The sequence below is a fragment of the Cervus elaphus genome, chromosome 20 (assembly GCF_910594005.1).
Source record: "Cervus elaphus chromosome 20, mCerEla1.1, whole genome shotgun sequence".
Lineage (NCBI taxonomy): Eukaryota > Metazoa > Chordata > Mammalia > Artiodactyla > Cervidae > Cervus > Cervus elaphus.
The window spans coordinates 59,268,031-59,281,714 of record NC_057834.1 but is presented as its reverse complement, the minus strand read 5'-3'; the positions used below and the strand labels follow the sequence as shown (position 1 = coordinate 59,281,714).

The following is a 13,684-nucleotide window of genomic DNA, read 5'->3' as shown; positions in this document are numbered from 1 at the left end:
TATTTTTTTAAACTTGAAAACCTGTCTGCTGATTCTCATTCTCCTAGCCTCCAAATGTGGAAGTCACCAGAAGAGATCTTAAACCTCTTCTCTATCAGCATTTATTCCCTTGGTGGTTTCCTCTAGTGCCAAGGCCTTAAACACCATTGCATAATGATAAAGGCCCAATTTATACATCAATTCAACTTTTCTACCAAATGTCAGACACATATATCTAACTTCCTCCTCAACACATCCTGATGGAAGCTAATAGGTATTGCAAATTTAGCAGGTCCCAGCAGACTCATGATCACACACCTATCCTTTCCCATCTCAGTCACCATTGTCATAAAAACCTAGTGTTCTCGATTGCTCTTGTCCACACATCCTTCACCTAATTCATCACCAAATCCACTAGGCTCTACTTTCAAAGCTTATTCAGAATCTGACTACTCTCTACCACCTTTACCAATACTATCACTTTCTGTCAACTTTATTACTGCAATGTTCTTCTAATACTTTCCCCCATTTCCACCCTTGCCTGACAAGAGTCAGAATGAACTGTTAAAAACTTACATCAGATCCCATTACTTTTGCTACTCACAACACTTCAGCTTTGAGCCAGGTGTTCCCATATGCCCCCTGTGCCTCGGGGGGTCCCCAGGCTTCCCATCTCACTGCTCCCCTGCACACAGTCTGCCTCAGCCTCCCGGCCTGCTCTGTTCCTTGCAGCGCACTGAACACTGTCCCACGTGAGGGCCCTTCTCCCAGGGATCGTCCGCTCTGGGATATTCACATGGCTCACTCCTCAATTCACTCAGCTGTCTGCTTAAATACGACCTGACCATAGAGGCTTTCCGTTACCACTCTACATAAGATAACACCAGCTTCCCCCATCACTCACTATCCCCTTCCTCTGCCTTATTTTTCTTCAGAGGACTTATCACCACCTGACATACTTACTTGCTTAGATTATAAACCCTCCCAGGAGAGTCAGGAGAACTATCGAGTTTAGTTGTGTTGATGGGTATACCCTCAGTCCCTAAATTAGGGCCATTCACACACTAAGAAATCAATAAATCGTTGTGGGATTGTGGGATGAATAAATCTGCTTTGAGATCTTTAAATCCAAAATTATACTGAATATCAGAACACACAGACACTGCAGAAACATTGAGCCTAAATGCATTAACTATACAAGGCAGTACAGCAAGTCCCTGACATACAAATGAGTTCCATTCTGAAGGCGCATGAGTACATTCAAGTTCAACAGTTAGTCTAGGTACCCACTTAACACAATCAACTACATAGTACTTTACTGTAACAGGTTTATAATACCTTTCACACAAATAATATACACATTAAAAATATATTTTTAATCTTATAGTACAGTACCTCAAAAAGTACAGTACAATAGCTGGCATATAGGGACTGTCACATACATTCACATCTTTGAAAGTTCACAACATGAAGGTTCATATGTAGGTGACTTACTGTGTGTGAAAATCCGAGAATACCTAATGACTTACTTTTTCTATTGACTCCAGGGTTTCCGTATATTTTTCTTCTGTCTGCTTAATTTCTGCTAGGCAGCAACTTCGTATATCATTTTCTGGACATTTCTACAATTAGAATTTTCAAATTAAAATTATTTAATCAAATTCATATATTAATCTCTTTCATAGAAGATAGAAATAAAAATTATTTCATTTTTAAGCATTCCATTCTAACATCATGATTTCTTTTTTGTTTGTTTCTGTTCTTTTGTTTTGTTTTGGCCATGCTGCATAGCTTGTGGGATCTTAATTCTCTGATCATGGATGGAACCCGTGCACCCTGCAGTGGAAGCATGGAATTCTAACCACTGGACCACCAGGGAATTCCCAGGCTTCCATTCTAATAACACAAATAACTTAAAGATACACTGAACTGCATTTGTGAAGGATCTTTGCTTTTAAAGGGCTTCCCTGGTGGCTCAGATGGTAAAGAACCTGCCTGCAATGCAGGAGACCCAGCTTCAATCTCTGGGTTAGGAAGATCCCCTGGAGGAAGGGCATGTCAACCCACTCCAGGATTCTTGCCTGGAAAATTACATGGACAGAGGAGCCTGACGGGCTGCGTGGTGTCACAAAAAGTTGGACACGACTGAATGACTAACACACTTTGCTTTTCAAAAAAAATGTGAACAATGTAAATGCAAAAGTTTGAGATAATTAAAAATATACTATGAGTAAAACTGAAGCATCTATTTTATTATAAGTGTAACTCAATCTGGAAACATTATGAATGGTCTAATACCATTTTCTTAATGTACAGCATACTTTACAAGTGCCATAGAAATAACTACAAAAATCATAAAAGGATATTTGATAAGTAAAAAAATCTTAAAATATTTCTTCAAGAGTTAAAACCTTGATGTTTGGTTTTTACTAAGTGTTTAACACTACAGGCAGAAGAACGTGATAAGAAGACAAAAGGTTTGGGTACCACATAGAATTGGGTTCAAGGACCAGTTTTACTGTCATTTAGCTTGTCATTGTGAAGAAGTTACCTAATTTCTCTGTCTCAATTTTCTCATCTATAAAACAAAATTACAGTACCCAGCCCAAGGATCTGTAAATGAGATAACCCATGTGGCACGCCTAACACCCTGAGGAGTGCACTAGAAGTGCCCTGTGCATTCTGTCATCATCACTGCTCACCCTGGGCCACATGGACAGCCCAGCATCATCAGCCCAATGAAGAGAGTCCTTGGGAAAGACAGTGAAGAATCTGCTGGTGCCCAAAGCAGCTGATAGTTTAAGGGGGCACAGACAATACTTTGTCACCGAAAACACTGAAAATGCTGCCACAGGTGTCCAATCAGCTGGTGCAGCAAGTTAAAGCACACATTTATGACATTTACCAAACACAGGCCAGCCAATCTGTTTTCATCCCACAGAAGTTGCTGCTCCCTACCTGGGCATCAGACAACTTGCCAGCCTTTTATTAAATGAAAGAGGTCAAAAAGAGCTGAGCAAATTCATCAAAGTACTGAAGAAACCTAAACTACACATAGCTCATGAAGAAAGGCTTTTGTGTAAAAAAAGACTATGTTAATAGAAGTTTAAGCAACTGACTTTTTTCTTTTCTATTTCAAATTACAGATGAGAAAATCATTGAAAGTAATTCTGAATGCTTTACATATTTTCACGCAGATAGTTTTGTGGGCTCATATTGACTATGGTAATATCTGAAACTAGGTTTATAAAATAGCAAAAAAAATGCTAGGAGACCTATAATGAAACAAAAGAAAGAAAAATACCTTATATCAACTCCTAACAAATAGGAAGAAATATTCTTTAACATATATTTTATGCCACATCAAATTTAAAGTAGATTTATTTGCTTTGTAAGAGATTTCCTTTCATAACAGTATAATTTTATGATTCCCTGAAATTATGCTCTATTGCCACTCTGCTTTATTTAGCTGGGTGGCACGCCCTTTACCTCTCAGACTTGATTTTTCTACTAGTGAAATGAAAGGATTAGACCAGAGATTCCCTATGGATATTCTGAACTGCACAATGTCAGACTTTGTGCACTTCAGTTGTGTCCAACACTTTGCAACTCTATGGACTGTAGCCCACCAGGCTGCTCTGTCCATGGGATTCTCCAGGCAACAATGCTGGAATGGGTTGCCACGCCCTTCTCCAGGGCATCTTATGGACCCAGGGATTAAACTCACATCTCTTGTGTCTACTGCTTGGGCAGACAGGTTCTTTACCACTAGCATAACGTGGGAAGCCCAACATCATGTTCATATGCCTCCAAATGCAACAGTATGTCATGGTTATACATAAAAAGGGATGGCTCTGATGGTAAAGCATCTGCCTATAATGTGGGAGACCTGGATTCAATCGCTAGGTCAGGAAGATCCCCTGGAGAAGGGAATGGCTACTCACTCCAGTATTCCTGCCTGGAGAATTCCATGGACAGAGGAGCCTGACAGGCTACATTCCATGGGGTCACAAAGAGTCTGACATGACTGAGCAACTAACACTTTTCAAACATAAAAAAGAAAACAAAAAATGACTCCAGCAGAAGTTACCTAAATAATTTTAACGATTATATTAATTACAATCATTTCATTACAATTGCAATTAATATACTTATTACATGAATATTGCTTTATTAATTATAATTATCGTATTAGTTAGCCATTCAAATAATCACTTTCCTAATAAATTAATTCAGACTAACAAGTCATGGTTATACAGTTAAAAGCAAGATAAGAAAACAAAAGGCGACTCGAGCAGAAATGAAATGACTAATTATAACTATTGTATTTATTATAATGTTAATTACAGCATAAATATTGTATTAATGATAATTATTATATTAACTAGTCCTTCAAGTAATCACTTCCTTATAAAATACTCAGTCACTTAGCAACGTCCTAGCCAGGTCAGAGTCCTACCGACTGCTGAGCTTCCTCCGCCTTCATCAGGTCCTCGTACACCTCGCCACCTTCATCCTCCCCATACACACAGTCATACAGACCCTCTTCATCGTCCACGTGGGTCTCACTGAAACAAAGGGTACGACATAAATGTCATTTCTATCATGCAGTAAACACAACAGGTTACTGGATTTTAGTAGAAAATCCAGATCAACTAGAGTGGAACGCGTGAAAGGCTCCCATTCCAGCTCTGTCCCTCCTGATAAGAACGATGACAAACAATAGAATCCGACAGGGACAGTAGTGAGCTAACACTCACTGGGCATTTACTGCATCACTCTGCATGGATCACCCTCGTCTGCCCAGGCCCAGCATTTACTGTGTTAACAGGTAGGCATGGTCGTTTGGTCAGTCATAGTGACAAGGATTTTGAGAGAGAAAAAGATTCTTTGACTTGCCCAGAATGACACAGCTCATCCAAGGGCAAAGCCAGGATTTAAAATTCAGGCTACCTTACACTCTGAGTATTTTAACTGCTTATTATCGTTCTTGTTGTTCAGTTGTTAAGTCGTATCTGACTCTGTGGATCCATGGACTGCAGCACACCGGGTTCCTCTGTCCTCCACGATCTCCCAGAATTTGCTCAAATTCATGTCCACTGAGTGGGTGATGCTATCTAACTATCCTCCTCTCTTCCTGCTCTATTTCACTGCCTCCCACTGTTCATATGTCAAGGCCTCATGGGAATTTCCTGGTGATCCAGTGGTTAGGACCAGGCATTTCCCCCGCCCTGGCCCCAGATTCATTTCCTCATTGGGATATTAAGATTTCACGTGCCTTGGCCAAAAAAAATAAAAGTGTCAGTTTCATCATCTGTATGAAAGGATATATTATGGAGAAGACAGAGGAGTTGGGAAGGAGTTACTATTTATAAATAATCTTTTTAAAGCATTAATTTCTGTTGATTATAATCATCAATATCTAGTGCAATAGTTTTCAAACCATGTTCCTTCAAGGCCACTCAAAGGATACCCATAGGTTACCTCTGAGTCAGATTCCTTTTTTATCTGTTTTATTTGTATTTTGCTTAAAGAAAAGGTCCCAAGGCCACAAGACATTTTTAAAAGCCTTTTAAATTCTTCTGCTAGTCTCCCAGCAATGGCAAATAATCTCTATTTTTAAAGCTTCCATGAATGCTTCCACAGTGACTGATTGATGTATCGTCCCTAAACTCTTCATGTGAGACAGTAAACCTGTTCAGTCAAAGTAGAAACAGCCGTTTCTACCTATCACCCATTCTATCACTACTCGAGTTTTTCCTTTCCGTTCAAGAGTTCCATAAATAGCTTCTACTAACAACTAATGTCAAAGAACTGAGATTAATAAATTAAGGTGTGTTAGAAAGAAGCATTAACCTCTCGGAAAAGAAATTCCACTCCTCCAATACTGCCAGCCCTTAGCATTTCTCTTGGGCCTGTGCAGATAGAACATTATAAATTGATATGTACAAAAATAAAAACATTGTAAGCATAAATGTCACTCTGCAACTCGGAGCATTTTTCAAAGTAGGGGCAATCACAGGGTTGTCTATGTTTATCAGGAAGAGTTATTAGGAGGCATTTGACAGAAAGGAACTGTCAGACACCCAGAAGAAAGAAAGGTGCCTTAAGGGAGAGCAATCTAGTGGTAAGAGAAGCTACAGAGAACTCTGCTCTGAGAAAACTCATTCCAAGATGACCTGTCCTCCTGTCTACCCACCTACCTGATTTTTACTAAGAACCTACTGATTGCCAGATCCAGAAGATGCAGAAGAATGCCTCGATCCAGAAGATCCAAGGGCTCTCCCATAGTCTAATGTGGAAAACGGCACAGAAACACAGAATTCTATGATGCAGAGGAAAGAGTAAGCGATACTCTGACGAAGGAAGTCAGGGAAGGCTTCACAGAAGATATTACATCCGAACTGGATCTGCAGTGTATTTATTTAGTCAACATGTATGTGGTGAATAAATATCATGTTCCAGGAGATATAGCCACAGATGAGGCAGACACAGTTGCTGCCCTCAGGGACGACACATTGAATGAGGAGACGGGATGAGTATTCAGACAGAGGACACCAAGCTGTGAGAAGGCAGGCAGATGTGAAGAGCCTGGCAATGTGAAGGCTGGAGTCCCGCCCAGGTGAGTGAGGGAGATCCAGAGGAGAAGAGCTGAGCCAATCTGAGAAGAGCCTCGTCCTCTGTAAGCTGAACTTTACCTGGGCAACTGGGGACCACGGCGGGGTTACAGAGGGGTAATGTGGAGAGTGAAGAAGTCAGGCAGGGAGATGGGGAGGGAGGTAATGAGCACCATAACTAGGGTAAAAGAAGGTGAGGAGAACAACAGAGAGACTGTGTGAAGTACAACCAACCAGACTTGGGGCCCAGCATGGATTAGGCGGAGGGAGGAAGGAGTGAAGGATGCTTCTCAGCTTTCTACTCTGGAAAACTAGGGACATGGTGAGTTGTATTGGCAGTTCCAGAATTTCCATCCTGAGGGGCTTAGGCAGGCAGCCTCCTCTGAGAACAGTGGGGCAGTTCAACTAGTTTGAGTACTTTCCATAACCCATCAAAGGATAAGAAGGCTTGATGAGGTCATGAAGGAACTGAGATTTTAAAAAAAGATAAAGGAGTAGGTTCTATATCAAAGGGGATCCTGTTCAGAAGGAAGACAGGCTGTGAAATCCATTTCCTGCCTCAGACCCCCCAACTCGCCCTCCACCAAACAATAACAACAAAACAAAAAGCAAACAAACAAAAATGACATCATCTTGCTTAATTCTTGCTATCGACTATTTCCCACGAGAGCAGAGGCATATACGTACACATCCACACAGATTTTTCTCTAAGAATTGGAAGAGGGACACACATGCATCCACACACATAGCGACTGGGCTAGAACAGTTTGGGTTTTGTTATTCAATCCCATAGTAAAACTGTTTCTTGCTAACAGTTTGGTCAATAATTTCTGATTGCATAAAATGAGAAGGGGAGAGGAAGGAAGGAGCTGTGATTTTTCAAATGGTCAATAGATCAACAGCCATCCATATTAGCTTTCCTGTGTCCAGGCCATCAATATATGGTTACATCTGACACTCTGGTCACGAAGGCTGGAGGAGATAGGACACTGTACAGTTTAGCCATCTCACATGCTCTCCGCCCCATCCTGCATCAGCTTCTCTCCACATCAGGAGAGAATGTTTCCCCCTGCAGTGCACAGCAGAGTAGACCACTGTTTGTTCTGGGGGCCTCCCTTCAGATAATTCACCCCCAAAAGTGACAGTGAAGTATGTGAAGCCACAGAGCTCATCACAAAGCCAAGACTGAAGATCAAGACCTTACGGCAAACTCAAATGCAAGCATCTGCAGGAAACACATGACATTTGGACCTCCAGCTCCAGGTGGAGAGGTGAAACTGACTGCATCTCCCAGGCAGCCAGGCTGGGGACCCGGGTTTTCTCCAAACTTGCATCCTCACAAACAAATTCTGACATCAACAGAACAAGATGAGCAAGACTATAGGAATGAGTAAGTATAAGTGACAAATGCTGGAGGTTAAAAAATGTCATCATGGTACTGAAAATAATAATATTTTTTTAAGACTACAAAGAATTTAATTATATTACCAGTAATCTTATAGTCACTTGATGAAGACTATAGCCAATTCAATGAGACACTCAGTAGTGACTTTACTGAAGATTAGTAAATTCTAGAAGATTTTAAATAGAATTAAGAAATCCTTCTTCTTTTTTTCTTTTTTTTTTTGGCTGCTCCAGGTCTAAGTTGCAGCATAACATGAGGGATCTAGTTTCCTGACCAGGGATCAAACCCAGGCCCCCTGAAATGGTAGCACAGAATCTTAACCACTGGACTGCCAGGGAAGTCCCAATAAGAAACCATTCTTGATGGACATTTGAAATATTAGACTTTGTGGCCCATCCATATGCAGCCTACTCCAGGAGGGCTGCTGGCCGGCCCTGCGGCTCCTATCACAGAGCTCTCCAGCTGAAAGTTCTTGGAGGAGCAAGGCAGGGTGCTTGTGGGAGTCAATGCAGTGAGCTAGAACAAGAACTGCATGGGTTCAAACCCAAAGGCTACTATTTACTAGCAATACGATCTTTAGCAAGTTACTGAGCATTTCAAGGCTCAGTTTTCTCATTTGTAAACTGTGGTGATACTAGTAACAACTTCATAATGTGGTGTTACATGAGGGAGTGTGCGGAAACATGGTTAGCACAGGATCCTAGGAACTGATAGATGTCTCCTGATGGACAGCTCAAGCCTGAAATATCGCTCCTGGAAGAGGAAGATGCTCAATGCAGCTTTGGCCTATTTATTCAGAAAACAGATATTTATGGAGGGCCTACTAGATACTAGACACTGTTTGAAGTGCTAGGAAAATAGCCAAGAACAAACTAAAGTCCCTGATCTCGTGAAGTTGGTCCTCCAATGAGGAGATGGACAGTACATGAAGCAAACTGAGACTACCTCAGGCAGAGGCGAGTGCCATCAAAACACAGGGCAAGGGGAGTGGGGTGACCATTTTAGGTCGGGCAGTCAGGAAGGCTTCGCTGGGAGGGCCATCCGAGTGAAAACTTGAATGGTGAGGGGTCAGCCACAAGGGCGGAATGCACAGCACGTGTAGAAGTCCTAGAGTAAGAACAAGCTCCCTGTGCTGGGGTTATCAGGATGGATAAGTGGATGAATTTCCATAGGACCTGAATCTCTCCTGGAGCAGAATCTATGTCTTATTACAATTCTCTGCAAACATACCTGATCTTTGGCATCAGTTCCCTGAGGGGTGAGGATCACGTTTCATATTTATTTGTAATCTGCACAAGTCACTCAATCAGCAGGAGATAATCAGCTGCAAAGACCTTTAGCCTCTCCTGACTATTTAACAATATGGCCCAAAAGGATTCTCTGTTCAGAATCAACACCATCTGATGAAACATCCCTGAGTAACCCCCACCCACAGTAATCTTGTCCGCCCTTGAAGTTGCACAGCAAGCATTATCTGTCCTCCAAGTCTAATGGTAGATTCTACTCCTCTCTCTGATTGTTTCTTATTTTTCTGATTCCAGGTTCGTCTACAATGCCTCTACAATGCCTTTGAGAAACTTCCAAATGTTAACTTCATCACCGTCTGTTTCTTTACTCTCCATAGAGACTCACACAATGCAAGATACACAACAAGAATCAAAAGTCACTTGAAGTACATTTTCTTGTGAACATTTCCATCAGGAGTTTGAGGTTAATTCTTACATATCTTAATCACTAAGCCAAGGTTCCCCTTTAGATAGCTATTTCAACACCTGTGGTTAAAATTCACAAAGGATGCAAAAATCAGCAGTGGTGTTAATTTTGCTGAAATTTTGCTGAAAACGCTCAACATACTCGATTAAATCTGGCAGGCTTTTGTAGATGTCATCATCATTAACGCTTTCTTCTGTCGGGAAGGGCCTAGGAGGGAGCAGAAAAAACAAGTGAATGAGCAACAACGAGGCTGGACATTTACCACTCACTAAACACAAAAGTTCAGCTGCAGCCAAAGTGGTCAGGTCAGTCACCATGCTTCACATGACATCTGGGGTTTCTCCCAAAGTGTGGGACCCTGTGGCTGTGTCAGGGTCCCCCAGGAAGGCTGTGGCACCTGCTACCCCAAAACCCCTGCAGCAATCACTGCTGGTCACTACAGTCATGTGAGTGGTTGTAGATGTGCTAAGGTGCTCACCATTTCCCACCAGCCACACATTTGCAGGCTCACCTCACCACTCACTGCAGCTTCCCGGTTCAGAGTGGGCCCTTATCTTCCACACTGTCTCTTTGCACTTAGAGAATCTGATCTGACAAATAATTTGGTAACAATCCTCCAAGCATGACTCAGTTTACTAGTATCAATAAAAAAATTAGAAGTAAAAAATGTCATGTCCTCTATATATGATCATTGACTCTGATATACTTTTCTACTCAGACCATAAATGATATGTTATATTTTTTTCATTTTCATCTATTGGACAAATGAGTCAAACAGACCTCAGGGAGAGTATGGTGTTTTCTTTGTCCTCTGGTCAAAGAAAATCACTTTAATTTATGCCCTTTTCCTAGCCATTGACTCCCCTGTTTGCCTCACACTTTGATCTTCGTTCATAACAACAACATAATGCCCTAAATTTACATCTAACAAAATCACAGTGATTATACTATGGTGCCAAAAGTTTTACCCTTTCTTTACATACAGAAAGCATGTCCTATGTTTCATAAAAACAAGAGGACCCATCAAAATAACAAATAAGCACTAAATAATTATATTTAGCATAGGGAAAATATTTCACATTGGTTTACAGATTAACTTAATACTTAGGACATTTAAGGAACATGCATTTTTCAAATAAATTAAAATGTATGAGAAATGCCAGTTTCAAAATCCTTTTTAAAAATAAATATCTTGACACATTTTATTATATTCTTATATACAAGTTCATTGTAGTAAAAACTGAAATTATAAATAAGAGTAATTTAAAAGGAAAAAAAAACTTCCATGTATACTTTCAGAATTAACCATACATAAACACATAAAAACATGCTATTTCAAAATCTTCTGCTAGCTTATAACAAAATATATGCTGACATGGAAAGATAATCATAAATTGAAGAGGAGATGACAGGGTATGCAACATTTATCCAACATATAGACTCCTTCTGTAGAAAGCTGCCAAATTCATGGTCCGTTTCTGAGAAAGGGTCTGCGGGGCATCCTCCCCAAGGTCACTATGCTTTGTACCCAAGGACTGGGCTGCCCAGTCACAGCTGATTAAAGCTGTAGACATGCTTACATCCTCTCTGTTGGAATCTGAATGTGAACAGAAAATTGGAAGCAACAGAAGACGAGACAGAGGTTCATAGAGCCCCATAACAGCTAGAGACAGTTATAGACCCCTGAGGAAATCACATGAGAAATGAGATCCATTCCATTTCCATGTGGCTGGTTGTGTGACTGCTGAAACTGCTTTTCTGTATTTCTAACATCATTAACAATACAACTTTCTAACTGAACTCACTTGAATATGCCGTATTTTAAACAGAAAAGGCCCAACACAACATATGTATCTCCATTTCCATACTTACTGACTGCATAATGCTTCACTGCCTGGAAAAAGTAGAATTTAACCAATTTACAGTTGACCATTGAACAAGATGGTCTGACCTGCACAGATCCACTTATAAACTGACTTTTTTCAGTAGTACATACTACACAATCCATGGTTGGTTGAAACCACTGATGCAGAGGAACAGCAGATGCAAAGTATCAACTGTAAGTTATACTCAAATTTTCAAATGTGTGGGCAGTGTGTGCCCCTAATGCCCACACTATTCAAAGGTCAACTATAATTCCAAGATTTCATTTGGTACCAAACCTTCAATAAATCTCCTTGTACATACATCATTTTGGTTGTCTGATTAATTCTTAAAATGCCTGAAAGTTGTGACTTCTTGTTATGGCTTATAGGATATAAACGTACTACAACATCTTTTAAAGTATTTATTTAATTAAGCATTGTCTTAATGAATCACCTGTATAAAAATGTTAGAGGAAGTTAAAAACAAAATAAACGCATCAGTGATTGTCACCAGTAAACTGAGAACAATGTTTACCCAAGGTGTTTGATTCAACTCTACGAATAAGTTCTTACTTGCTCAACAAATTTCAAATGTCTATTGAGTACCTATATACTAGGCATTCTGAGTGAATGAGACGCAGTCCCTGTGTGCAAAGTGTTTTACAAACAGTAACTATCTGATAAACAATCACTTCACTGAACTGAACAGGACACACGAACCATAGAGAAACCAGCTTACCTGATCCCTGTGGCCAACGCGATAGGTGTGCGAGAAAGTCGCGATAACGTTTCTATTACCTAAGAAAAGAGGACAGGGTTTATTAGACAAACATTTCATATAAAAAAAATTATTTTCAAAAACTAGTTTTACTAGCTAATATTAACAATAGCAGCAGAAATGTAAATTTATAGATACCACAAAAGGGCAGAATGGGAAGAGCTATAACTGAGAGAAGTATAAACATCTGGGTTGTAGTTGTGTCCCTTGCCTTAACTTCATGATGCTAAGCAAATGACTAACCATCTGGTTTGCCATTTCTTGACCAGCAAAAACAACGAGTTGGGCAAGGGAGTCCTGAAGGTCTCATATTCCCACTTCTACATGATCTGAAAGACCCCATGTCCTCTTGCACTGTCCAAAACAGTAGCCACTAGACACAGAGAGGCTGTTTAAATTTAAATGAATTCACATTTTTAAAACAAAAAATCAAGTTCCTTAGTTGGACTAGCTACATTGCAAGCACTCAGCAGCCCATGTGCCGAGTGGCTACTGCACTGGACGGTGCAGACATGAAGCGCTTCCACTGAGACAGAAGTTCACTGGCCAGCGCTACTTGTAGCACGCTAGTTCACGGGGAGACTCTCAAGCCAGCCCATGTGAGTGCTAAGCCTGACTTCACCATCCATGGGCCATGTATCCTTAGAAAAACTACTTAAATTCTTTGGGTTTCCGTTTTCTCATCTGGATACTGCTTATAATAATTTAGATTATTAACAATCCTTACCTTATTATAAGAATTAAAAAGATAACGCATGTAAAGTATTTATAGGGTGGCTATTCTTACAAATGCCAACTTTAAGAAAATTATCTTACTCTAATTCTAGAAAAAGATTTTCCTACATTACCTTAATTATCGGTATCTGTTTCAAAACTTCTTTATAAAGATCTTCAGTACTTCACCCTCCATGTGCTCTGACAGAGCTTTAGCATTAGCACCTAGAAATTGTACCTTCCTTCCCACGTTTGTACCTAATAGCATCTCTTTCAAAAACTTAGTGAGGAAGTCAGTGAGCTAAAATGTATTTTTCTCATGAAACCAGAGAAAACATAAATTGTTTAAATTTATGTTTAAATTTAAACATAAATGGAAAGATAATAAATTGTCTTAACTCTCTAAACAAAATGTGAAGAGGTTCTACTACAGAGTCTGTTCACAATGAGGGGAAAAAATGGGAGAAAAGGTAAAAATGTATCTCTAGGTTGAGGTAATCTTTGAATTCCTCGGTTCAAACACAGAAACATAAAGTTTCCAGTACCAGGCTATTCGTAAGGGCATTAGCCACATATACACTTCTGTATCACCTACTTCAGGAGGCAGAATGTT

The 13,684-nt window shown here is 40.2% G+C and overlaps 1 protein-coding gene across 1 annotated transcript in view; it reads right to left on the bottom strand.

Annotated features, from left to right (window-relative positions):
* The window catches only part of VAV3 (vav guanine nucleotide exchange factor 3), a 412,159-nt gene that overhangs the window by 210,655 nt on the left and 187,820 nt on the right, over positions 1 to 13,684 (bottom strand). Inside the window, exons 3-6 of the mRNA XM_043878931.1 lie at positions 12,319 to 12,377; positions 9,856 to 9,921; positions 4,439 to 4,547; positions 1,509 to 1,601 (exon numbers count right to left, since the gene is read on the bottom strand). Coding sequence (XP_043734866.1) covers positions 1,509 to 1,601; positions 4,439 to 4,547; positions 9,856 to 9,921; positions 12,319 to 12,377 — 327 coding nt within the window. The remainder of the gene's footprint in view (positions 1 to 1,508; positions 1,602 to 4,438; positions 4,548 to 9,855; positions 9,922 to 12,318; positions 12,378 to 13,684) is intronic.